Source organism: Amblyraja radiata, chromosome 41 (genome assembly GCF_010909765.2).
Source record: "Amblyraja radiata isolate CabotCenter1 chromosome 41, sAmbRad1.1.pri, whole genome shotgun sequence".
Taxonomy (NCBI): domain Eukaryota; kingdom Metazoa; phylum Chordata; class Chondrichthyes; order Rajiformes; family Rajidae; genus Amblyraja; species Amblyraja radiata.
Genome location: NC_045996.1, coordinates 6580053 through 6605574, shown reverse-complemented (window position 1 = coordinate 6605574; position 25522 = coordinate 6580053). Strand labels below are relative to the sequence as shown.

Here is a 25522-nt window from a genome sequence, read left to right as displayed (position 1 = left end):
GGGCAAAATCGGCTGAAAGGCCAGGTTCCATGCTCTATGACTATGACTGAGTTAAAGTCACCCATCAAGATAACGCTGTTGCATTAGCATCTTTTGGAAATCTCTCCACATATCTGCTCCACTATCACCTGCGTGCTATAAGGAAGCCTATAGTACAATCCCATTGAATACTTGCACCTTTCATATTTTTAAGCTCCACCTATATTGCCTCAGTGCACAAACCCTCCAGTGTGTCCTCTCTAAGTGCGGCCGTGACTGGCTCCCTGATTAGCAGCGCAACTCCTCCTTCAGAGGCGACATGTTGGTGTAGCGGGAGAGCTGATGCCTCACAGCGCCAGAGACCAGAGTTCGATCCTGACTATAGGGGGCTGTCTGTATGGAACTTGTACATTCTCCCTGTGACCGCATGGGATTTCTCTAGGTGCTCCGGTTTCGTCCCACATTCCAAAGACGTGCAGGCTTGTTGATTAATTGGCTTCTGTAAATTCCCTCTCATGTGAATGGATGAGAAAGTGGGATAACATAGAACTAGTTCCCCTGCTTTCTTATTGAAAAAGAAACAACCGCATTACCACTTAAGATAACACAGATGCTAAAATAAATCAGTGGGTCAGGCAGCATCTGTGGAGGAAATGGACAGGTATCGATTTGGTTTGGGACATTCCTTAGGCTATGAGGGGTCTTGACCTGAAACTTTGTCTGTCCATTCCTTCCCCCGATTTAGGGTGGCATAGTGTTGCTGCCTTACAGTGCCTGAGACTCAGGTTTGATCCTAACTACATGTACATAGCTTTTTGCGTTTTCCCTGTGACCACGTGGGTTTTCTCTGGGTGCTCCATTTTCCTCCTACACACCAAAGACATACAGGTTTGTAGGTTAATTTTGCTTCAATAAAAATTGTAAATTTTCCTCCAGTGTGTAGGATGGTGCTAGTGTATTGGGATCACTGGTCGGCATGGACTCAATGGGCCTAAGGGTCTATTTCCGCACTGTATCTCTAAACTAAACTAAAGATGAGGCCTGACCCATTGATTTCCTCTGGCACTTTGTGTTTTGCTACATTCCAGCATTTGCTGCCTTGCGTGACTTAGTATTTAAGATATATTTATTGATGATGAGAGATTGATTGTGATGAACGTGTGTGTGTTTCAGCATGGATAAGCATCACCTCACCCTCACCGAGTACAGCAAGACCATCAACCACCTGCCGGAGCTGATTGTCTTCGACCACATCATCTTACCTGTTGAATACCTGACCAATCACCTGGAAGTGCGGCTGACCAAGTAATGTTCAACACTCACTTCGTTTTGTGGCTTCCTCTGTCTTGCTCAAACGTTTAACTGTGCAGGTCGTTAGCACCAGGCTGGGGCCTTGAATGACCAAGGCCAATGAAGCCTGAAGGAATTTGTTAAGTTATCCAGGGTTTCAGCCCTGCAGGTAGCTGGGCATCTGGACATGCAAAGGCGGGGCTTTGGAGATGTCTCCTCTGATCCATCAACTCACCACATGGAACCACCAGAGTGCTGTCTTCTTCTGAAATTCACTTCCGTTGATTTCAATAGAAATGAACTTTTGAAGAGAATCCACAGTGTGGTGGAGGGATTTAGGGGGTCGAGCAGCATCTGTGGGGAGGGAGGGAGGAATGATTGATATTACATGACAAACTGCATGAGGGTGGCACGGTGGTACAGCGGTAGAGTTGCTGCAGTACCGCGCCAGAGACTCAGGTTCGATACTGACCATGGGTGCAGTCTGTACAGAGTTTGTATGTTCTCCCCGTGACCTGCCTTGGTTTTCTCAGGCAGCTCCGGTTTCCTCCCACACTCTAAAGACATACAGGTTTGTAGGTTAATTGGTTTAATTAAATTGTAAATTGTGCAGGAAAATGTTAGTGTACAGGGTGATCTCTGGTCACCACAGTGTCGCTGGGCCAAAGGGCCTGTTTACACACTGTATCTCTAAACTAAATTAAACTAAACGACAGAGTGGAGATAGGACATAAAGAGGATTGGTATAAAGAGGAGAGGGGGAGGGGTGAGACAGGAACGAGGGGTGATTGGTGAATTGATAGCAGGTGGAGCCAGGTGAGGGAAGGGAGGTGCATGACAGATGGATTATGTAGGAAGGAACTGCAGATGCTGGTTTACACTGAAGATAGACACAAAATGCTGGAGTAAATCAGCGGGACAGGCAGCATCTCGGGATAGAAGGAACGGGTGATGTTTTGGGTTGAGACCCCGCTTCAGGTTGTGTCAGGGGAGAGGGTGTCACAGAGATAAGGAAGTGTAAGTGTAAGTGTAAGCAGTAGTTTAGGACTGCTCCCTAGTTGTGCTAGTTGTGCTGATAAAAATGCCCCATCTAAACTAGCACTTAGCTGGAGTATTGGCTGATTCTGAACACCGCTCCAGGTAGGATGTCAAGTACTTGAAAAGGTGCAGCAAGGAGAAACTTCAATTTGATGGTGTTGGAAATGTTCTTACTGAAACCTGGAAAATTATGAAGACATTTTATAAATATGATCAGTTGGTTCAGCTGATAGAAATGTCCATTATAAGCCAACAAATTGCACTGCAAAACAAACACAAACAAAAACAAACTATATTCTGAGAACTATACTCTGCACTCTGTATCTTCCCCTCGCTCTACCTATTGTACTTGAGTTTAACATGATTGCATTTATGTATAGTATTATCTGATCTGTTTGGATAGCAAGCTGTTCACTAAACATTTATGGTGGCACACTGGCCCAGCTGGTGGAGCTGCTGCCTCACAATGCTAGAGAATGGGGTTTGACACTGACCTCTGCCTCCTCCCACACCCCAAAGACATGCAGGTTTGTTGGTTAATCAAAAGATTAAACACGACCTTGCCATTTGAAGTTTGATCTCTGTGAAGAACCTGCCAGCCCGCCACTGTATGAAACCACAGTCCACTTAAACCAGTTTCAAGCTATTGAAAGATTAATAACCCTTGACTTTCCAAATGAATTTTATGAGATTCAGGGTTTGGAGTGGAGGGCCCGTAGTCTCTCACTCCAACTTCTCATAAAATAAAGATCAAACTTCAAACGGTAAGTTCTTGTTTAATCTTTCTATTTCATTTCATAGTCTCGTGACGAGACTACGTGAAGCCTTTGAACCTCAGTAGTTTCATGCAGTCAACTAATCTGTATGTGAACACACTACATAGATAAACCATAAATGGTAGAAAAGGCATAGGCCATTAACACATGATGCTAACTTTACATACATGTAACTGGACCACAGTCCCATTAGCATTGGAGTTACAGACAACAGCTCATGTAACACTGTCCAGAATTCTATCTGCAATAGTCCAGACCTGTTAAGCGGTTTATTATAAACTTCCGAAAGTTTGTTCATCTGAGCATCCTGCTGTTGCACGAATGTGATCAAGAGGAACATCCATTCTATCTTTATAGCTATGAGGAAAGCTTGTCCTTCATCTCGTAAGTTCTTAGTAACCTTACTTTACTTTTTCACATAATTAACACCCATAATCTCCGATCTGGTGGGTATGCTGCCAGCTCTAACTTGTACCCAACCGTGCCTGCTCTGCTTTATGAGTTCATTCACATAGCGACCGAGTTATTCAGACGGAGATTGTATAAAGATTGAGCTCTTCGTGCTTTATGGCCATGTCTCAACTCATTCTCATTCCACCTATAACCACAGCTAGTAGGGGTGCAAGTTACACCCCAGCCCCCACTTTGCAGTGTTATTGCGGGCTTACGTACAATGAACCCTGTACCCTCATGTATGCTCAATGCCCCACTGGAATTCAGATATCGACTCAGTCGTCAGCCTCATACATCTATCAAAATGTCCCACATTCAATTTTAGGGCAAGAAACTTCTCCCGATCCAGCTGTGGCGGGGCATGAATACAATCACCTCCTACAAGGGTTCAGCCGTAGACACATTACGAAGGAAGTTCCGCATAATCAGCTGAACCCAAGGTCGCCTACGTCAAACTATGGCACCTTCTGCATTCCTGTTGTGACTACTCAGAGAGTAAACAAAGGGAAACTTAGACACACTGCTAACCTAACAAACCTAATACCTATTACCTCCAAACCTAAACCAACCATAAAGCCTATCAATAATACCATCAGGATGGGTCTGCTTAATGTTAGGTCTCTTAATAACAAATCATTTTTAGTCAACGATTTTATTACCACCTCTAAACTGGATTTTATGTTTTTAACTGAAACATGGCTAGAACAAAATAACAGTGCAACCATTCTGATCGAGACAGCTCCTCCAAACTATAACTTTTTTGATGTATGTAGATCTGGAAAAAGAGGTGGAGGGGTTGCTGCTATATTTTAAAATGTATTTCAGGGGAAACAGATGTCACTTGGTGATTTTCCATCATTCGAATACCTTTGTGCTGTATTGAAATGTTCCCCCAGAGTTCTCCTATTAATTATTTACAGGCCTCCTAAATATTATGCTAATTTTTTCGATGACTTTACAGAATTATTGTCTAGCATCTCCACTGACTTTGACTGTCTAGTTATAACTGGTGATTTTAATTTTCATACTGATGATTTGAATGACAAGGGTGCAAAAGAATGTTTTACTATTTTAGACACATTTGACCTGTCTCAACATGTGAAAGAGGCTACTCATTGTAATGGGCACACCCTGGACTTGATTATCACAAAGGGTCTCATTGTTTCTGATATTTTCGTGACTGATCCTTCATTGTCTGACCACTTCTGTGTTTTCTTTAATATATCTTTTATTCCCGACATACAGACAAAACCAAATACTGTCAAAAAACGGTATATAAATGAACATTCTAATGTACTCTTTAAAAATGCCATCTCCCTCTTACCACCTCTAAACCCATGTTCTGCTGATGATCTTGTAGATAACTTTAACTCCAAAATTGTGAAAGTTATAGATGTCATTGCACCTGTTACGGTTAAAACGGTTTCTGGTAAGCAAAAGGCACCCTGGAGAAAAGCTGCTTTTGTAACAGCCCAGAAAAGAGAATGCCGGAAAGCTGAGCGCATCTGGCGGAAAACAAAACTTCATATTTACCATGACATCTATAAAGAGAGCCTCCGTGCCTACAATTTAGACTTAAAAAGTGCTAGAGAAACATTTTTCTCCAATATCATTAACAACAACACTAATAAGGCAAAAACCCTATTTGCAACTGTTGACAGACTGACCAACCCCCCAACACAATTACCACCTGAACTCCATTCCACGCAGAAATGCAATGAGTTTGCATTATTCTATACAGATAAAATTGAAGGCATCAGACGTGCCATCAATATCACCGCTTCAAACAAAAATGTTGGATCACCACCCTGTTTAGGCAAAGGTAACGTGGCAATGATGACATGCTTTAATGTCATAGACTCTAAAACTCTTGTGGAAACGGTGACACAACTAAGGCCATCCACCTGCTGCCTTGATGCTTTACCTACCAACTTCTTTAAGAATGTTTTTGACTGCCTAGCAATAGATATACTGCAAATAGTTAACAGCTCTCTTCAATCAGGCAATTTCCCAAAAGCCTTGAAAACTGCAGTTATTAAACCTCTTTTAAAAAAGCGGAGCCTAGATGCCTCTATTATTAACAACTATAGACCAATTTCAAACCTATCTTTCATAAGTAAAATCATTGAGAAAGTTGTCCTCCAGCAACTTAATCAATTCCTGGCTTCAACTGGCTGCTACGACAACTTCCAGTCAGGATTTCGACCTCTTCATAGCACCGAGACCGCTCTTATTAAAGTTGTAAACGACATCCGTCTTAACACAGACTCTGGCAAGTTTCAATATTAATGCTATTAGATCTCAGTGCTGCATTCGACACTGTTGATCACTCAATACTTTTGGACATGTTGGAAAAATGGGTGGGGCTCTCAGGCACAGTCTTAAGTTGGTTCAGGTCATATTTACAAGATAGGAACTATTTTGTTTCCATTGGCGACTTTGTATCAGAACCAACCAACGTGACGTGTGGAGTACTGCAAGGTTCGATCTTAGGGCCCTCTTTATTCAACATCTACATGCTCCCACTAGGGCAAATCATGCGATATAATAATATTGACCACCACTGCTATGCCGATGACACTCAAATCTATGTAGCGCTATCACCAAATGACTATCGCCCCATAGATCTGTTGTGCCAGTGCATTGAGCAAGTCAAAGACTGGATGTGCCAAAATTTTCTCCAACTAAATAAGGACAAAACGGAGATAATTGTTTTTGGTGCTAAAAAAGAAAGGCTTAAAGTAACCCAACACCTTCACTCTCTGTCCCTGAAAACTTCAAACAAAGCCAGAAATCTTGGGGTCATTATGGATTCAGATTTAAATTTCGACAGTCACATCAAATCAGTAACAAAATCGGCCTACTATCACCTCAAAAACATAGCAAGATTAAGAGGACTCATGTCAGCTCAAGATTTAGAAAAACTTGTACATGCCTTTATTAATAGTAGGCTAGATTATTGCAACGGTCTCCTTGCAGGTCTTCCAAAAAAAACTGTCAGGCAGCTACAGCTTGTTCAGAACGCTGTTGCTAGAGTTCTAACAAAGACCAAAAAATTTGAGCATATTACACCAATTCTTAAATCCTTACATTGGCTCCCTGTATGTCAGAGAATTGATTTTAAAATCCTGCTGCTCACCTATAAATCACTACATGGTTTAGGGCCAAAGTATATCACTGACATGCTTCCACTATATAAGCCTTCTAGACCGCTAAGATCTTCTGAAACCAATCTGCTAGTGATTCCCAGAGTAAATACAAAACATGGGAAAGCAGGATTTAGTTACTATGCAACAAATAGCTGGAATAAACTTCCTGAAGATTTAACACTTGCCTCAACTTTGACCACTTTTAAAACAAGACTGAAAACTTTTATGTTTACTTTAGCTTTCAGCTAAATCTTAACTACATTGCACTTTTAACTTTTGCACTTTTTATAATGCATTTTTAATTTTGCTTTTCTTTTCTTTTAGTTCTTCTATTTTATTTCATTTTATTATTTCATTTATTGTATGACATGTTTTTATGTGAAGCACTTTGAGTCTGCCTCGTGTATGAAATGTGCTATATAAATAAAGTTGCCTTGCCTTGCCTTGCCTACAAGGCAAAATCAGGAGGTAGCTCGAATGTCGGCGTAACATCACTCCCTGATGAGCTCAATGCTTTTTACGCACCCTTTGATGGGGACAACATTGATGTGCCTTCTCGAGCCCCCATTCACCGTGATGGTATTTCAGTCACAGTCACAGAGGCCGACCAGAAAACCCTTCAAAGGGGTGAACCCTCGAAAAGCACCTGGATGTGATAGTATAACCGGTCGTGTTCTAAAAACCTGTGCAGCCCAACTGGCTGGAGTTTTTACGGACATTTTCAACCTCTCACTTCTGAGGTCTGAGGTCCCCACCTGCTTTAAAAGGGCATCAATTATACCGGTGTCCAAGAAGAGCAAGGTGACGTGCCTCAATGACAATCGACCAGTGGCACTAACGTCCGTGGTGATGAAGTGCTTTGAGAGGCTGGTCATGGTGCAAATGAATTCCTACCTCGACAAAAACCTGGAACCTCTGCCGTTCGCCTACCGCCACAATAGATCAATGGTGGATGCGATCCCGCTGGCTCTCCACTCAGCTCTGGACCACTTGGACAACAAAAACTCATATGTCAGGCTGTTATTCATTGATTACAGCTCGACATTTAATACAATCATCCCCTCCAAGCTGGTTACCAAACTCGCAGAACTGGGTCTCTGCGCATCCCTCTGCAAATGGATCCTCGACTTCCTCATTCACAGACCACTGACTGTTCGAATTGGTGGAAAGGTATCAGCCTCTATAACAATCAGCACGGGAACACCTCAAGGCTGCGTGCTCAGCCCCCTGCTGTACTCACTCTATACTCATGACTACGAACACCATCATCAAGTTCACTGACAATACCATTGCTGTGGGATGTATCACTGATGGGGATGAGTCAGAGTATAGAAGAAAGATCGAGCAACTGTCCATATGGTGCAGCACAATAACCTGACCCTCAACACCAGCAAAACCAAGGAACTGATTGTGGACTTGGAAGGGATAGGATGGGGACCCACATTCCCATTTATATCAACGGGTCGATGGTGGAAAGGGTCAAGAGCTTCAAATTCCTAGGCGTGCACATCACTGAAGATCTCTCCTGGTCCGAGAACACTGATGCAATTATAAAGAAAGCACATCAGCGCCTCTACTTCCTGAGAAGATTACGGAGAGTTGGTATGTCAAGGAGGACTCTCTCTAACTTCTACAGGTGCACAGTAGAGAGCATGCTGACCGGTTGCATCGTGGCTTGGTTCGGCAGCTTGTGTGCCCAGGAGCGGAAAAGACTACAAAAAGTAGTAAACACTGCCCAGTCCATCATCGGCTCTGACCTTCCTTCCATCGAGGGGATCTATCACAGTCGCTGCCTCAAAAAGGCTGGCAGCATCATCAAGGACCCACACCATCCTGGCCACACACTCAACTCCCCGCTACCTTCAGGTGGAAGGTACAGAGCCTGCGATGTCCAGGTTCAGGAATAGCTACTTCCCCACAGCCATCAGGCTATTAAACTCAACTCATACAAAACTCTGAACATTAATAGCCTATTATCTGTTTATTTGCACCTTATCTGTTTATTTAATCATGTGTGTATATATTTATATAATGGTATATGGACACACTGATCTGTTCTGTATTCATGCCTACTATGTTCTGTTGTGCTGAAGCAAAGCAAGAATTTCATGGTCCTATCTGGGACACATGACAATAAACTCTCTGAATCTTGAATTTTGTATCTTCTATAATGCATGGCCCCATAGCTGGGAAGGCAGCTACCAGCTTGCCTATCACCCTCGCAACCTTTCGTATTGTAGACTTCTCCTTCTTAAGTAAGCCTATTCAGGCATCTCCAAAATTATGTTTCTTATCTGTAGGTAGGGTGACAGACCTATCTGAAGAGTTTATGAAAAAGCTTAGATCTGCGATAATTGTTGACAAAAATCATCGGGACTTATCTTCCTTCAATCCGGGACATTGCATGCAAACATTGCTTGTCCAAGGCCAACAGCATTATAAAAGACCCCACACAGCTCCATCATGGACTGTTCACTCTGCTACCCTCGGGCAAAAGGTATCGCAGTATAAGGAGCAGTATGGCCAGGTTTTGCAACAGCTTCTTCCCCCGAGCCATGAGACTCTTGAATAATGTGCCGCCACTATGATCTATTTTTATCTTTTTATCTATTTTATCTTTTTATCTATTTTATCCTTCTGTTATTTTATGTTGCACGGTGAGCAAGTTGTAACGAAATTTCGTTCAGACTTGCATTTGTTGGTGTATTTCTGAATGACCATAATGTCTTGATTTATTGATTTGTCGGCTGAAGCCTGGGCTTCCCTGGATGAATAACAAATCTTAGATCTTCTTGGACTTTCTAGGTTGTCATATCTCATCTTTCCTATGATGAGCATGTCAACTATTTCCCGTGACTCTCATGTATTGGTACCGGAAATAATGCATCTTTGAGATCGATTGAGGCTATAAAGCAATTTTCAATAATCAAGTTCAAGTTCAAGTTAGTTTATTGTCATGTGTCCCTGTATAGGACAATGAAATTCTTGCTTTGCTTAAGCACACAGAAAAAGAGTAGGCATTTACTACAAAACAGATAAATGTGTCCATATACCATGATATAAATATATACACACATGAATAAATAAACTGATAGTGCAAATAACAGAAAGTGGTTGGTAATAATCAGAGTTTTGTCCGAGCCAGGTTTAATAGCCTGATGGCTGAGGGGAAGTAACTATTCCTGAACCTGGTTGTTGCAGTCTTCAGGCTCCTGTACCTTCTACCTGAAGGTAGCAGGGAGATGAGTGTGTGGCCAGGATGGTGTGGGTCTTTCATGATACTGCCAGCCTTTTTGAGGCAGCGACTGCGATAGATCCCCTCGATGGAAGGAAGGTCAGAGCCGATGATGGACTGGGCAGTGTTTACTACTTTTTGTAGTCTTTTCCTTTCCAGGGCGCTCAAATTGCCGAACCATGCCACGATGCAACCGGTCAGCATGCTCTCGACTGTGCACCTGTAGAAGTTAGAGAGAGTCTTCCTTGACAATCCGACTCTCCGTAATCTTCTCAGGAAGTAGAGGCGCTGATGTGCTTTTTTGATGATTGCATTAGTGTTCTCGGACCAGGAAAGATCTTCAGAGATGTGCACGCCCAGGAATTTGCAGCTCTTGACCCTTTCAACCATCGACCCGTTGATATAAATGGGGCTGTGGGTCCCCCTCCTACTCCTTCCAAAGTCCACAATCAGTTCCTTGGTTTTGCTGGTGTTGAGGGCCAGGTTATTGCGCTGGCACCATATGGACAGTTGCTCGATCTCTCTTCTGTACTCTGACTCATCCCCATCAGTGATACGCCCCACAATAGTGGTGTCGTCAGCGAACTTGATGATGGAGTTCGCACTGTGGTTCGCTACGCAGTCATGGGTATAGAGTGAGTACAGCAGGGGGCTGAGCACGCAGCCTTGAGGTGCTCCCGTGCTGATTGTTATTGAGGCTGACACATTTCCACCAATACGAACAGACTGTGGTCTGTGGACGAGGAAGTCGAGGATCCAGTTGCAGAGGGATGCGCAGAGACCCAGTTCTGCGAGTTTGGTAACCAGTTTGGAGGGGATGATTGTGTTAAATGCCGAGCTGTAATCAATGAATAACAGCCTGACATATGAGTTTTTGTTGTCCAAGTGGTCCAGTGCGGAGTGGAGGGCCAGCGAGATCGCATCCACCGTTGATCTGTTGTGGCGGTACGCGAACTGCAGTGGGTCCAGGTTTTTGTCGATGTAGGAGTTGATTTGCTCCATGATCAACCTCTCAAAGCACTTCATCACCACCGGCGTTAGTGCCACTGGTCGATAGTCATTGAGGCATGTCACCTTACTCTTCTTGGGCACCGGTATAATTGATGCCCTTTTAAAGCAGGTGGGGACCTCAGACCTCAGAAGTGAGAGATTGAAAATGTCCGTAAAAACTCCCGCCAGTTGGTCCGCACAGGTTTTTAGAACACGGCCGGGTATACCATCAGGACCAGGTGCTTTTCGGGGGTTCACCCCTCTGAAGGATTTCCTGACATCGGCCTCTGTGACTGAGACTGAAATGCCATCGCAGCGAATGGGGGATCGGGAAGGCACATCAGTATTCTCCCTGTCAAAGCGTGCGTAAAATGCATTGAGCTCGTCAGGGAGTGATGTTACACCGGCATTCGAGCTGCCTCCTGGTTTTGCCTTGTAGGAGGTGATTGCATTCAGACCCTGCCACAGCTGCCGAACATCTGTCTCGTCCTCCAGTTTGGAGCAGAAGTCCCTTTTGGCCTTTCTGATGGCCTTACCAAGGTCGTATCTGGTCTTCATGTAGGCCACTGTATCATCGGAGGCCGTTTTGATGAATGAAAATCCATTCTAAAATGGCTATATTCCAAGTCCATGTTCAGACTGGCCAAATCAAGAATGATTCGATATACTCCATCTTCCTTAGACCTTGTTAAGATATTGGAAATATATTAATCTTGTTCATTGTCAATCTCCTCAATCATGTCCTTTTGTGTAATTTCACTACCTCTACTCGGGTAGCTATATATTCCTCTTTGGAACGTTTGCACAGGAATTTGGGTTTTTCTTGCAATGGAGGAAACTGGTCAGACAGAACATCAGATTTATAGCCATTTATGACTAGTAAAATGAAAGGGCCAGTGGTTGTCTTAACCCACTTTAGAACAGCCTCAATATACCTCCGACTTGAATATCCCCCGTACATTTCATGCAGCTGTAGGAATAACACTCACTTACCGCCACGGGATTAGGTGGTTGATTGATACTGCTGACATTCATTTTTGTTCTGTCCATTCTTTCCGGCTCTGACATTGTGAGCTGTTGGGGTTTAGACTGAGTGAGTGAGCGCTCTGAACCTGCACCTAAAGTAGGCTTCAGGTTCTGTCTTAGTTGTGTAGACTTGGTGCTCCAACCAACCTCAGTATAGCGGTTTCAGCCAGTAACTTGGTTGGGATGATATCCTTACACTCTCTGAACTTGCTGGAGTTTTAAATCTTAAGATTTTGTTTAGCCAATCAGAATGTCCCAGATGGTGATGCTAACCTTCGGTACATCAAGAGTCTGGCAGTTATCAGGATTGACATACTTTCCAGCATTCTCCTCATTCAGCTGGTGTGAAGTCAGGTATAATGCCACTTGCCAGTTCTGCCTCTACTGGTTCACCTATCCCTGATGGAATGGCAAATTGTGTTCCTGAGTGCTAGAAGCTCTTTTATACTTGTGAGCTGAAAGGTATTATCCATTTGTTGAGGGAATTCTCAAACTCCCAGCCTCTGAGCGGGAAATATTCTCAGATATCTGAATTGAACTTCCTGTTGCAATGCACCTCCCCATCACCAGCCTCTCACTCAGTTATTCCACTCTTGTGAGGTAACTGATAACATCAACCTTAGATGTTGAGGCAGTGCCTCCCTGGCCAGTATTGTCCTTTTCAACAGCCGGGTCCGACTTTCTCCGCTTTCCTTGAGAAAGTGTGGGTGGGACAGATGATTGAGGGCGCCGCTTGGATGAGAGAGACGTCAGTCAGCAGGCAGTAGGGGTGGTGGGTGGGACATAATGATTCAGCGGGATGATTGGAGGAGGGAGGTGTCAGTCAGAGGTGCAAGTAGGGGGGTGGGACTGAGGATAGAGAGTGGTGATTCGAGGAGGGACACGTCCTGGTGGAGCAAAGATCATAGAGCGGAGCATGAATTGGCCCGTTTGCGGGGCCTTACATCGCGGCTTAAAATAGCCCGCGGTATCTTCCATCGCCCCGCGGTCAAATTGCTGCATCAAGGCGATCGAGGCTCCTGATGTTGAAGACCCTGCCGTCCAATTTTAAGCTGCACCGGGCGATGAAAGGCCACGCGAACGGGCCAATTGAAGCCCCATGATTCTGGGCAGATGAAGCTGCTGTGGCTGGAGTTCAGAGTCGGTAACCAACCAAGTCAGCTCCTGATGTTACCGTCCACAGGGCCCTTGGCCAAAGCCTCGCGTGTGTGTGTGTGTGCGCGTGCAAATGCACGTGCGGCGCCATGAAATTGTGTCCCCCTCATGTTTTGATAGCGATTTACATCCCTGGAGCCCAGGGTCGTCAATCTGCTCCTTTTCAGAGCTTTCATGGAGGTTGCTGTGCAGGCCACCCTGCCAGCGTCTCCGAGACTGGGGTCGTTAAGCTGCTCCTTTTCGGATCATTTGTGAAGGTTGTTGTGCTGGCCCTACCTGCCAGCATCTGCGAGCCCGGGTCGACAAGTTGCTCTTTTATAGAGCTTTCGTGGATGTTACTTGTGCAGGCTGCACCTGTTCACGTTTCCGAGCCCGGCTTGACAAGCTGTTACCTTTTGGCCCTTTTAGCAGAGGTTGCTGTGCAGGTCGCGTCTTCCAGCTACACCGAGACGCTGGTGGGCCCCCTGCTCCAATTTGGAGCTTTAGCCGTGGTTGCTGTTCATTTTTCTAAATCAAACCCTCGTTGAAACAAGAAGCACCGTCCTGCAAAAAAAAAAACCTTACCTTCACCGTTAAACTATGACGGAGCATTTCCAAATGCATCCACATCTCGCCCCATGCGACGATGTATTGATGCGCATGCGGGCTGGCGGGTTCTTCACATAGTCTTGTCACGAGACTTCAAAATAAAATTGGCCTTGTCGAATGTAGGGAATGGATGAGAAAGTGGGATAACAACTTTAGTTTAGTTAAGAGATACAGCATGGAAATGGGCCCTTCAGCCCATCGAGTCCACACCGACCAGCAATCCCGCACATTAACAGTATCCTACACACACCAGGGACAATTTGCACATCCACCATGCCAATTAACCTACATACCTGTACGTTTTTGGAATGTGGGAGGAAACCGAAGATCTCGGAGAAATCCATATAACCATGTAACAATTACAGCACGGAAACAGGCCATCTCGACCATACAAGTCCGTGCCGAACACTTATTTTCCCCTTAGTGCCATGTACCTGCACTCAGACTATAACACTCCATTCCTTTCTCAACCATATACCTATCCAATTTATTTTTAAATAATAAAATCGAACCTGCCTCCACCACTTCCACTGGAAGCTCATTCCACACAGCTACCACTCTCTAAATAAAGAAGTTCCTCCTCATTTTACCCCTAAACCTCTGTCCCTTAATTCTGAAGTCATGTCCTCTTGTTTGAAACTTCCCTACTCTCAATGGGAAAAGCTTATCCACGTCAACTGTCTATCCCTCTCATCATTTTAAAGACCTCTATCAAGTCTCTATCAAGTCTCTATCAAGCCTCTATCAAATCCCATGCGGTCACAGGGAGAACGTACAAATTCCGTACAGACAGCACCCATAGTCGGGATCAAACCAGGGTCTCTGGCACTGCAAGCGCTGTAAGGCAACAACTCTATCACTGAGCCACCATGGCCACCCATATCTAGTGAGAACAGATAGCTTCTAACAGGTGGTAACAGGATAACAGGTGGCTTCTGCAGACTCAGTGGGCAGAAGAGGCTATTTCCATGTTATACCTCAAACCTAATCTAAACTAAAGGTACACAAAAAAGCTGGAGAATCTCAGTGGGTGCAGCAGCATCTATGGAGCGAAGGAAAAAGGCAACGTTTTGGGCCGAAACCCTTCTTCAGACTTGAGTTCAGGGTTTCGGCCCGAAACGTTGCCTTTTTCCTTCGCTCCATAGATGCTGCTGCACCTGCTGAGTTTCTCCAGCTTTTTTGTGCACCTTCGATTTTCCAGCATCTGCAGTTCCTTCTTAAATATAATCTAAACTAAACCTTGGTACACGTGACAATAATAAACCTGAACCTAAACATAATCGAGAGATGACGAGAAGAATCAATAATTTTTGAGAATGTGGAACTGACTGTCAGTGTAATGAGGAAGCTGACAATTAATGACATGTTCACAAACCATATGAGACCAATGTGCAAACATACTTCTCTCCTTCTTCCTATTCCCCCCTTTTAATTGAAGTTCCCCGAGTCCCCCAGTGACATGTGTACTTCTCAGTGCTTCTGAATGCAGTTCTTAGGGAAAGGGCTCTTCATCTATTCCCTCTCCAGTACTTTGTACAGTAAGGCTGCTCCGTAGCTTTTTGAGAGGTTAGTAGATTTTGCTTACCAAACAGATCGGATAATACTATATATAAATACAATCAAGTCATACTCAAGGGGAAGTGAAGGGGAAGAAAGTCAGTTGATCCTGACTACAGGTGCTATTTTTATGGAGTTTTTTAAGAGGGAGTTAGATGTGGCCCTTGTGGCTAATGGGATCAGGGGGTATGGAAAGAAGGCAGGTACAGGATACATTCTCCCCGTGACTTGCCTGGGTTTTCCCTGGGAGCTCTGATTTCCTCCCATACTCCAAAGACGTACAGGTTTGTAAGTTTATTGGCTTGGTAAAAATTGTAAATTGTCTAGTGTGTGTAGCATAGTGTTAGTATGCGGGGATCGCTGGTCGGCACGGACTCGTGGGGCCGAAGGGTCTGTTGCTGCACTGTATCTCTAAACTAAACTAAACTCATTTTATGTGTACCAGTTGTATGTTGATTCATTTTTACTTATTTTATTTTACCCTTCAGAGCTATTGTGCGAATGGCTGGATATAACCAAGCGACGCAGGAGATTGCTAAGCCATCAGAAGTGCTGTCCAGTGTCAAGGCATTTATTGCGTTTGTACATTCAGTCGGGCATTACATAAACATCGATGTCAGCAAAATTTGCAAGGACGTGCTGTTGCAGCAGTCGCAGGCTGTGGATGCCAATGGAGAAATTACCCTGACGACAGCCTACACCAATTGGTAGGTGGGAAGCTGATCAACACTAAATCACAAGCAATGTTTAAGAAAGAACTGCAAATGCTGGAAAAATCGAAGGTAGATAAAAATGCAGGAGAAACTCAGCGGGTGAGGCAGCATCTATGACGTTCGGGTCGAGACCCTTCTTCAGACTAAATCACAAGCAACATGTGTTACAGATGGCACAATGGGCTAAGTGTTCGGCTGGCAACCGGAAGGTAGCTGGTTCGAATCCCGCTTGGAGTGCATACTGTCGTTGTGTCCTTGGGCAAGACACTTCACCCACCTTTGCCTGTGTGTGTCCTTGGGCAAGACACTTCACCCACCTTTGCCTGTGTGTGTGGATGTAATTATGTGAAGCACTTTGGGGTCAATGCAAGTTGACTAAAAATGTGCTATATATTCATTATTTCTAAAAAAATAGTAGATAAGTATTACTAGTGTTTTACTTAATGCAAATTGAATTAATTTGATATAAAGTTGTTTGAAGCATTGTAATTGATTATCTTTAATAAAAAAATATATCAAAAAAAAAAAAAAAAAAATGTGCTATATAAATAAAGAAATTTAATTTACAGAAGTGGTCCCATTCCCATGCATCTGCCACCAATGTCCCTCTTGGAGGGAGAGATGATGGGTTTGTGAGGTGTTGTTGGAGTTGTCTGGGTGAGTGACTGGTGTATTCTGTGGGTAGTACACACTGCACACCAGTGGCAGGGGAGTGAACTAGTTTAGAGAGACAGCACAGAAACAAGCCCTTCAGCCCACCGAGTCCCTGCCAACCAGCGATTCCCACAAACCATCTTATAGGAAAGATATTGTCGAGCTTGAAAGGGTTCAGAGAAGATTTACAAGGATGTTGCCAGGAACAGAGGGTATAGAAACATAGAAAATAGGTGCAGGAGTAGGCCATTCAGCCCTTCGAGCCTGCACCACCATTCGATATGATCATGGCTGATCATCCAACTCAGTATCCCATCCCTGCCTTCTCTCCATACCCCCTGATCCCATTAGCCACAAGGGCCACATCTAACTCCTTCATAAATATAGCCAATGAACTGGCCTCAACTACCTTCTGTGGCAGAAAATTCCACAGATTCACCACTCTGTGTAAAAAATGATTTTCTCATCTCGGTCCTAAAAGACTTCCCTCTTATCCTTAAACTGTGACCCCCTAGTTTTGTACTTCCCCAACATCGGGAATAATCTTCCTGCATCTAGCCTGTCCAACCCCTTAAGAATTTTGTACGTTTTTATAAGATCCCCCCTCAATCTTCTAAATTCTAGCGTGTACAAGCTGAGTCTATCCAGTCTTTCTTCATATGAAAGTCCTGCCATCCCAGGAATCAGTCTGGTGAACCTTTTCTGTACCCCCTCTATGGCAAGAATGTCTTTCCTCAGATTAGGAGACCAAAACTGTACGCAATACTCCAGGTGTGGTCTCACCAAGACCCTGTACAACTGTAGTAGAACCTCCCTGCTTTTTACTCAAATCCATTTGCTATGAATGCTAACATACCATTTGCTTTCTTCACTGCCTGCTGCACCTGCATTCCTACTTTCAATGACTGGTGTACCATGACACCCAGGTCTCGTTGCATCTCCCCTTTTCCTAATCGGCCACCATTCAGATAATAATGGGTGTGAGCTATAGAGTGAGGTTGAGTAGGCTGCGTCTCTATTACTTGGAGCGCAGGAGGATGAGGGGTAATTTTATAGAGGTATACAAAATCATGAGAGGAATAAATCGGTTTGTTGCACAGAATCTCTTGCCCAGAGAAGGAGAATCATGGAGCAGAGTACATAGATTCAAGGTGAAGGGGAAAATATTTAATAGGAATCTGAGGGATACATTTTTCATGCAAAGGAATAGACAATAGACAATAGGTGCGGGAGTAGGCCATTTGGCCCTTCGAGCCAGCACCACCATTCAATGTGATCATGGCTGATCATCCACAATCAGTACCCCATTCCTGCCTTCTCCCCATATCCCCTGACTCCGCTATCTTTAAGACCCCTATCTAGCTCTCTCTTGAAAGTATCCAGATAACCGGCCTCCACCGTCCTCTGAGGCAGACAATTCCACAGACTCACAACTCTCTGTGAGAAAAAGTGTTTCCTCATCTCCATTCTAAATGGCTTATCCCTTATTCTTAAACTGTGACCCCTGGTTCTGTACTCCCCCAAAATCAGGAACAGGTTTCCTGCCTCTAGCGTGTCTAAACCCTTAATAATCTTATAAGTTTCAATAAGATATCCTCTCATCCTAAATTCCAGAGTACACAAGCCCAGCCGCTCCATTCTCTCAGCATGTGACAGTCTCACAATCCTGGGAATTAACCTTGTGAACCTACGCTGCACTCCCTCAATAGCAAGAATGTCTGTCCTCAAATTTGGGGACCAAAACTGCACCCATTACTCCAGGTATGGTCTCACTTGGGCACTGTACAACTGCAGAAGGATCTCTTTGCTCCTATCCTCAAATCCTCTTGTTATGAAGGCCAACATGCCATTTGCTTTCTTCACTGCCTGATGTACCTGCATGTTTACTTTCATTGACTGATGAACAAGGACTGCCAGATCACATTGTACTTCCGCTTTACCCACTTGACACCATTTAGATAATAATCTGCCTTCCTGTTTTTGCTACCAAAGTGGATAACCTCACATTTATCCACATTAAACTGCATCTGCCATTATCTGCCCACTCACCCAACCTGACCACTTTACCTTGCATTCTCATAACATCCTCCTCACAGATCACACTGCCACCCAGCGTTGTGTCATCTGCAAATTTGCTAATGCTACTTGTAATCACTTCATCTAAATTATTAATATATACATAATAGCTGCGGTCCCAGCACTGAGCCTTGCTGCACCCTTCTAGTCACTGCCTGCTGTTCTGAAAAAGACCCGTTAATCCCTACTCTTTGTTTCCTGTCTGCCAACCAATTTTCAATTCATGTCAGTACTCTACCCCCAATAGCATGTCCCCTAATTCTGCCCAATAATCTCCTATGTGGGACCTTATTAAATGCTTTCTGAAAATCCAGGTACACTACACTCACAAAATTCCAGAAGATCAATCAAGCATGATTTCTCCTTTGTATATCCATGCTGACTCGGACCAATCCTAGAAACATAGACAATAGGTGCATGAGGAGGCCATTTGGCCCTTCGAGCCAGCACCGCCATTCATTGTGATTATGGCTGATTGTCCCCAATGCCTGCCTTCTACACATATCCCTTGATTCCACTAGCCCCTCGAGCTCTATCTAACTCTCTTTTAAACCCATCCAGTAATTTCCCTCTGTGGCAGTGAATTCCACAAATTGGAATTACTGTTACTGTTACTAGTGATCCTGTTACTGCTATCCAAATGTGTCGCTATTTTATCTTTTATGATTGACTCCAACATCTTTCCCACCACCGATGTCAGGCTAACTGGTCTATAATTCCCTGTTTTCTCTCTCCCACCTTTCTTAAAAAGTGGGAGAGAACTAACCACCAATCCACAGGAACTGATCCTGAATCAATAGAACATTGGAAAATGATCACCAATGCATCCACGATTTCTAGAGCCACTTCCTTAATTACCCTGGGATGCAAACCATCAGGCCCTGGGGTTTTGTCAAGTCAAGTCAAGCTTATTCGTTACATACACATACGAGATGTGCAGTGAAATTAAAGGTGGCAAGGCTTGCGGATTGTGCAAAAAAACCCGACAAAACATAAAGGAACAGAATCACATATTCACATATTACACGGGTTTCAGCACGAAACGTCACCTATTTCCTTCGCTCCATAGATGCTGCTGCACCCGCTGAGTTTCTCCTGCATTTTTGTGTACCTTCACATATCACATATTTGTGGGAGGAGAAAAAAGAAAAAAACAGTAATTTTAAAGGACACCACACAACCGTCAATTGTTACTGTAAAGTTAGTCCCTGGTGAGATAGGAGTCTACAGTCCTTATGGCCTCTGGGAAGAAAGTTCTTCTCATCCTCTCCGTTTTCCCAGCATGGCAACGGAGTCGTTTGCCTGACCGTAGCAGCTGGAACAGTCCGTTGCTGGGGTGGAAGGTGTCCCCCATATTCTTGTTGGCTCTGGCGTTGCACCTTCTGATGTATAGTTCCTGCAGCCTTCAGTCCCATCAGACTACCCAACACCATTTGGTATGTTAGCATTCATAGCAAAAGGATTTGAGTATAGGAGCAGGGAGGTTCTACTGCAGTTGTACAGGGTCTTGGTGAGACCACACCTGGAGTATTGCGTACAGTTTTGGTCTCCTTATCTGAGAAAAGGCATTCTTGCCATAGAGAGAGTGCAGAGAAGGTTCACCAGACTGATTCCTGGGATGTCAGGACTTTCATATGAAGAAAGACTGGATACGCTCGGCTTGTACTCGCTAGAATTTGGAAGATTGAGGGGGGGATCTTATAGAAACTTACAAAATTCTTAAGAGGTTGAACAGGCTAGATGCAGGAAGATTGTTCCCGATGTTGGGGAAGTCCAGAACAATGGGTCACAGTTTAAGGATAAGGGGGAAATCTTTTAGGACCGAGATGAGAAAAACATTTTTCACAATCTCTGGAATTCTCTGCCACAGAAGGTAGTCAAGGCCAGTTCATTGGCTATATTTAATAGGGACTTAGATGTGGCCCTTGTGGCTAAAGGGATCAGGGGGTATGGAAAGAAGGCAGGTACAGGATACTGAGTTGGATGATCAGCCATGATCATATTGAATGGCGGTGCAGGCTCGAATGGCTGAATGGCCTACTCCTGCAGCTATTTTCTATGTTTCTATGTCTATGTTTCTATTTCCTGCCTAATGTGGTTTTCCTTCCGTTCCTCCATCACCCCAGACCTTCAGATGTTTGTGTCCTCCTTAATGAAGACAGATCCAAAGTACCTGTTCAACTCATCAGCCATTTGCGTGTCCCCATTATAAATTAACCCTTTTCAGTCTGGAAGGGTCCAACTTTGGTATAAACTATTTTTTTCTTGTTCACATACCTAAAGAAGGTTTTATTATCCTCCTTTATATTCTTGGCCAGCTTATCTCCGTACCTCATTTTTATCCCTGTATTGCCTTTTTAGTTATCTCCTCTTTAAACGTTACCCAATCATCTGGCTTCCTGCTCATATTTGCTATGTTTGGAATGTAAGGAACAAGCTGCCAAATGAGGTAGTTGAGGCTGGGACTATCCCAATGTTTAAGAAACAGTTAGCCAGCTACATTGATAGGACAGATTTGGAGGGATATGGGCCTAGCGCAGGCAGGTGTGACTAGCATAGCTGGGACATGTTGGCTGGAGTGGGCAAGTTGGCTTGAAGGGCCTGTTTCCACACTACATCACTCTATGACACTCTATGACTAGTACTATCCTACACACTGGGGAACATTTACAATTTTACCAAGCCAGCGGTGAGGCTTTATCAAACCGGTAGTGGGAGTAAACCAGAGCACCCAGAGAAAATCCACATAGGTCATGGGGAGAACATACAAACTCCATATAGACAGCACCCATAGTCAGGATCGAACCCAGGTCTCTGGTGCTGTAGGGCAGCAACTCTACCATTGCACCACTGTGCCACTTCTAAACTAGAGTCATACAGCACATAAGCAGGCCCAACTATTCCATACCAATCTGCAAGTATGCATCAACACTAATCCACCTTACCTGTGCTTGCTCCTTGGCCTTCTCTGCCTCAGCAAATGTTTGGACCAATGTTTGTCCAAATACTCCTTCAATGTTGTGACAATCTCTGCCTCCAACACTACTTTTGGCAGTATGCTCCAGATTCCAACCTCCCTCTGGGGAAAAAAGATCTAGCTTCAATCTTCTGTAAACCCCGTCTATGCTCCCATTTTTTTCAAACATTTGTACATATTACATGCCAATGATGAAATGAAATGTAATGAGATCTTGCTGCCACTTCACTGCGGTTAGTAGTTGTGCAGTTTGAATGGAACATGGAGCATGCATGATACAAAGATACAAGATAGAAAGATACTAATGATTTATTTTGATAAAGTTTGTTAGTGCTTCACTGAGTTGCAGTGAACTTATTTGGCTTAGTTCTTCAGTTTTCCCTGTAGACTATTCAGAGATATACAGCTTTGACTCAAGCTGACCAAGATGTCTCCCTGAACAGGTGCCACTTGTCTGCATTTGACCCATATAGGGGATAGTCATTGTAGCTTTGTGAGCGGAAATCGTATCTCGCAAGTATTTTAAAGAGGTGGGCCCAGCTCAGAGAGGTAATTGTTTCTCTCAAGGGCTTTTTTCCATGCCGTATGACATCCCATGCTGTATGACCTTTCCTATCGATATACATGTCCAAATATTTTTAAAATGTTGTTATAGTACCTGCCACACTACCTCTTCTGCACAGAAAGGAAATGCAGAAGCTGGTTTAAACGGACGATGGATACAAAAAGCTAGAATAGCCCAGCGGGTCAGACAGCAACTCTGGAGAAAAGAAATAGGTGACGTTTTGGGTCGAGACCCTTCTTCTCATCTTCTCCAGAGATGCTGTCTGACCCGCTGAGTTACTCCAGCATTTTTTGTTTATCTTCACTACTGTCAGCTCACTCCATATACCCACATACCATAAAAAGTTGTTCCTCTAATTTCTATTAAATCTTTCCCCTCACTTTAAACCAATGTTGTCTGATTTTTGATTAGCCTATCCTGGCTAAATATATACACTATATATTCCCCACATGGTTTAATACACCTCTATAAGATCACCCCTCAGCCTCCGGTACTCCAAGGAATATAGTCGTAGCATCATCCTAGCTCAAATGGCACACGATATCACCCAGAATAACTGCTCCTGTCATGTTGGCTATGTAGCTGTAGATGCAAAATTATATAACTCCAACTCCTTGACATAATTTATCATGATGTTCCTTTCTGAAACTCTCCTTTTTAGGTACTTGGAAAGTCTCCTGAGGCAGACCAGTACTGGGGTCATCATTCACTCCCCTGCTATCAAATCATTTGTGACCATGCCTGTTGAAAACCTGCAGATTTTCAGCGCTGAAGAATATTCCGATGTTTCAGGTTAGTGAACTGATTCAAATAGATACCTGGATATGGCCTATTGACATTTTGCAAACTGCAAACTGACAAAGTCAACACAAATGTTCAGACAGTTGCTAATGCAAGCTGCACTAACTTTCTGCAGGCTTATGCGGATTTGTTTAAAATCAGTTTCAAATGTGTCAATGGTTAATTAAACTTTTCAGTTGCTTTTCATTAGTGGTGTTCTTTAAGATGCAAACACCCATTAAAGGTCTTCCAACATTGTGGGAGGGAATTGTGATTTTGATCTGTACCCTGAATCTGGCTTTCATGTGGGCCCCTGTGGCCCTCTTAGTTACGGCTCAGATTGGGATAGCGAACATGCACCCTGCGCGCAAATTCACCTGGAACATCTCTGGCACCTCTTTCCCCGTTCTTGATCTATCTGTCTTCATCACCTCCTCTAACTTCATAGACATAGAAACATAGAAAATAGGTGCAGGAGTAGGCCATTCGGCCCTTCGAGCCTGCACCACCATTCAATATGATCATGGCTGATCATCCAACTAAGTATCCTGTACCTGCCTTCTCTCCATACCTTTAGCCACAAGGGCCACATCTAACTCCCTCTTAAATATAGCCAATGAACTGGCCTCAACTACCTTCTGTGGCAGAGAATTCCAGAGATTCACCACTCTCTGTGTGAAAAATGTTTTTCTCATCTCGGTCCTAAAAGATTTCCCCCTTATCCTTAAACTGTGACCCCTTGTTCTGGACTTCCCCAACATCGGGAACAATCTTCCTGCATCTAGCCTGTTCAACCCCTTAAGAATTTTGTACGTTTCTATAAGATCCCCCCTCAATCTTCCAAATTCTAGCGAGTATAAGCCGAGTCTATCCAATCTTTCTTCATATGAAAGTCCTGACATTCCAGGAATCAGTCTGGTGAACCTTCTCTGTACACCCTCTATGGCAAGAATGTCTTTCCTCAGATAAAGAGACCAAACTGTACGCAATACTCCAGGTGTGGTCTCACCAAGACCATGTACAACTGCAGTAGAACCTCCCTGCTGCTATACTCAAATCCTTTTGCTATGAATGCTATGAATTCTTCACTGCCTGCTGCACCTGCATGCCTACTTTCAATGACTGGTGTACCATGACACCCAGGTCTCGTTGCATCTCCCCTTTTCCTAATCGGCCACCATTCAGATAACAGTCTACTTTCCTGTTTTTGCCACCAAAGTGAATAACCTCACATTTATCCACATTATACTGCATCTGCTATGCATTTGGCCACTCACGCAGCCTATCCAAGTCACCTTAAAGCCTCCTAGGATCCTCCTCACAGCTAACACTGCCCCCCAGCTTCGTGTTATCCGCAAACTTGGAGATGTTGCATTCAATTCCCTCATCCAAATCATTAATATATATTGTAAATAGCTGAGGTCCCAGCACTGAGCCTTGCGGTACCCCACTAGTCACTGCCTGCCATTCTGCAAAGGACCCGTTTACTCCTACTCTTTGCTTCCTGTCTGCCAGCCAGTTCTCAATCCACATCAATACTGAACCCCGAATACCATGTGCTTTAAGTTTGTATACTAATCTCTTATGTGGGAACTTGTCGAAAGCCTTCTGACAGTCCAGATATAACACATCCACTGGTTCGCCCTTAACCACTCTACTAGTTACATCCTCGAAAATTCTATACGGTTCGTCGGACATGATTTACCTTTCATAAATCCATGCTGACTTTGTCCAATGATTTCACCACTTTCCAAATGTGCTGCTATCCCATCTTTATGAACTGACGCTAGCCGTTTCCCCACTACCGATATTAGACTAACTGGTCTGTTATTCCCCGTTTTCTCTCTCCCTCCCTTTTTGAAAAATGGGGTTACATTACATCTACTGCACCTGATGTTCCTGATGTGACATCTACTTGAAACCTACTGACTCCCAGTTATCCAGACAACCCTTCCTCCCAGCCTACCTTTTGCGAAGACACTATTCCCATCTCCTAATTCCTCCGTCTCCGCTGCATCTGCTCCCAAGCTAAGATTCTAGGACATGAGATTTCCTCTTAGTTTAGTAAACATGGTTTCCCTCCCGCCCCCTTCAGTTATAGATGATCACTCACCCGTCTCCTTTTGTGTCCCGTAGTCCTGCTCTTGCCCCCCTTCCCCCGAGGATGGCACAAATTTAGAGTTCCCCTGGTCCTCACCTTGCACGATTTCCAGCCTCTGCATCCTCGGTCATTTCTGTCGCTTCCAATGGGATCCCACCACTAATCACATTTTCCCTTGTCCACCCCTTTCCGCCTTCTGCAGAGGCTGCTCCCTCAGTCTGCACTCATTGGTTCATTCACCCTTCCCCACCTAAACCACCGCACCTCGCTGATTCAAGGGACAGGTCTTGCTGCGTAGCTGTGCTACTGAACTTTGCACTGTATGGGGATAACTCAGTTGACCAATTCAACCTCACTGGGTTCATTGCTTCATTGAAGGATTAATTCTGTTATTACATTGAAATATTTGCTCTTGATTTC

At 44.1% G+C, this 25522-nt stretch overlaps 1 protein-coding gene across 1 annotated transcript in view; it reads left to right on the top strand.

Moving 5' to 3' along the window:
* Positions 1-25522, top strand: part of LOC116967685 (nck-associated protein 1-like) — a 183726-nt gene that overhangs the window by 91462 nt on the left and 66742 nt on the right. Inside the window, exons 20-22 of the mRNA XM_033014275.1 lie at positions 1153-1284; positions 15725-15943; positions 22883-23013. Of these exons, the coding sequence (XP_032870166.1) occupies positions 1153-1284; positions 15725-15943; positions 22883-23013 (482 nt within the window). The remainder of the gene's footprint in view (positions 1-1152; positions 1285-15724; positions 15944-22882; positions 23014-25522) is intronic.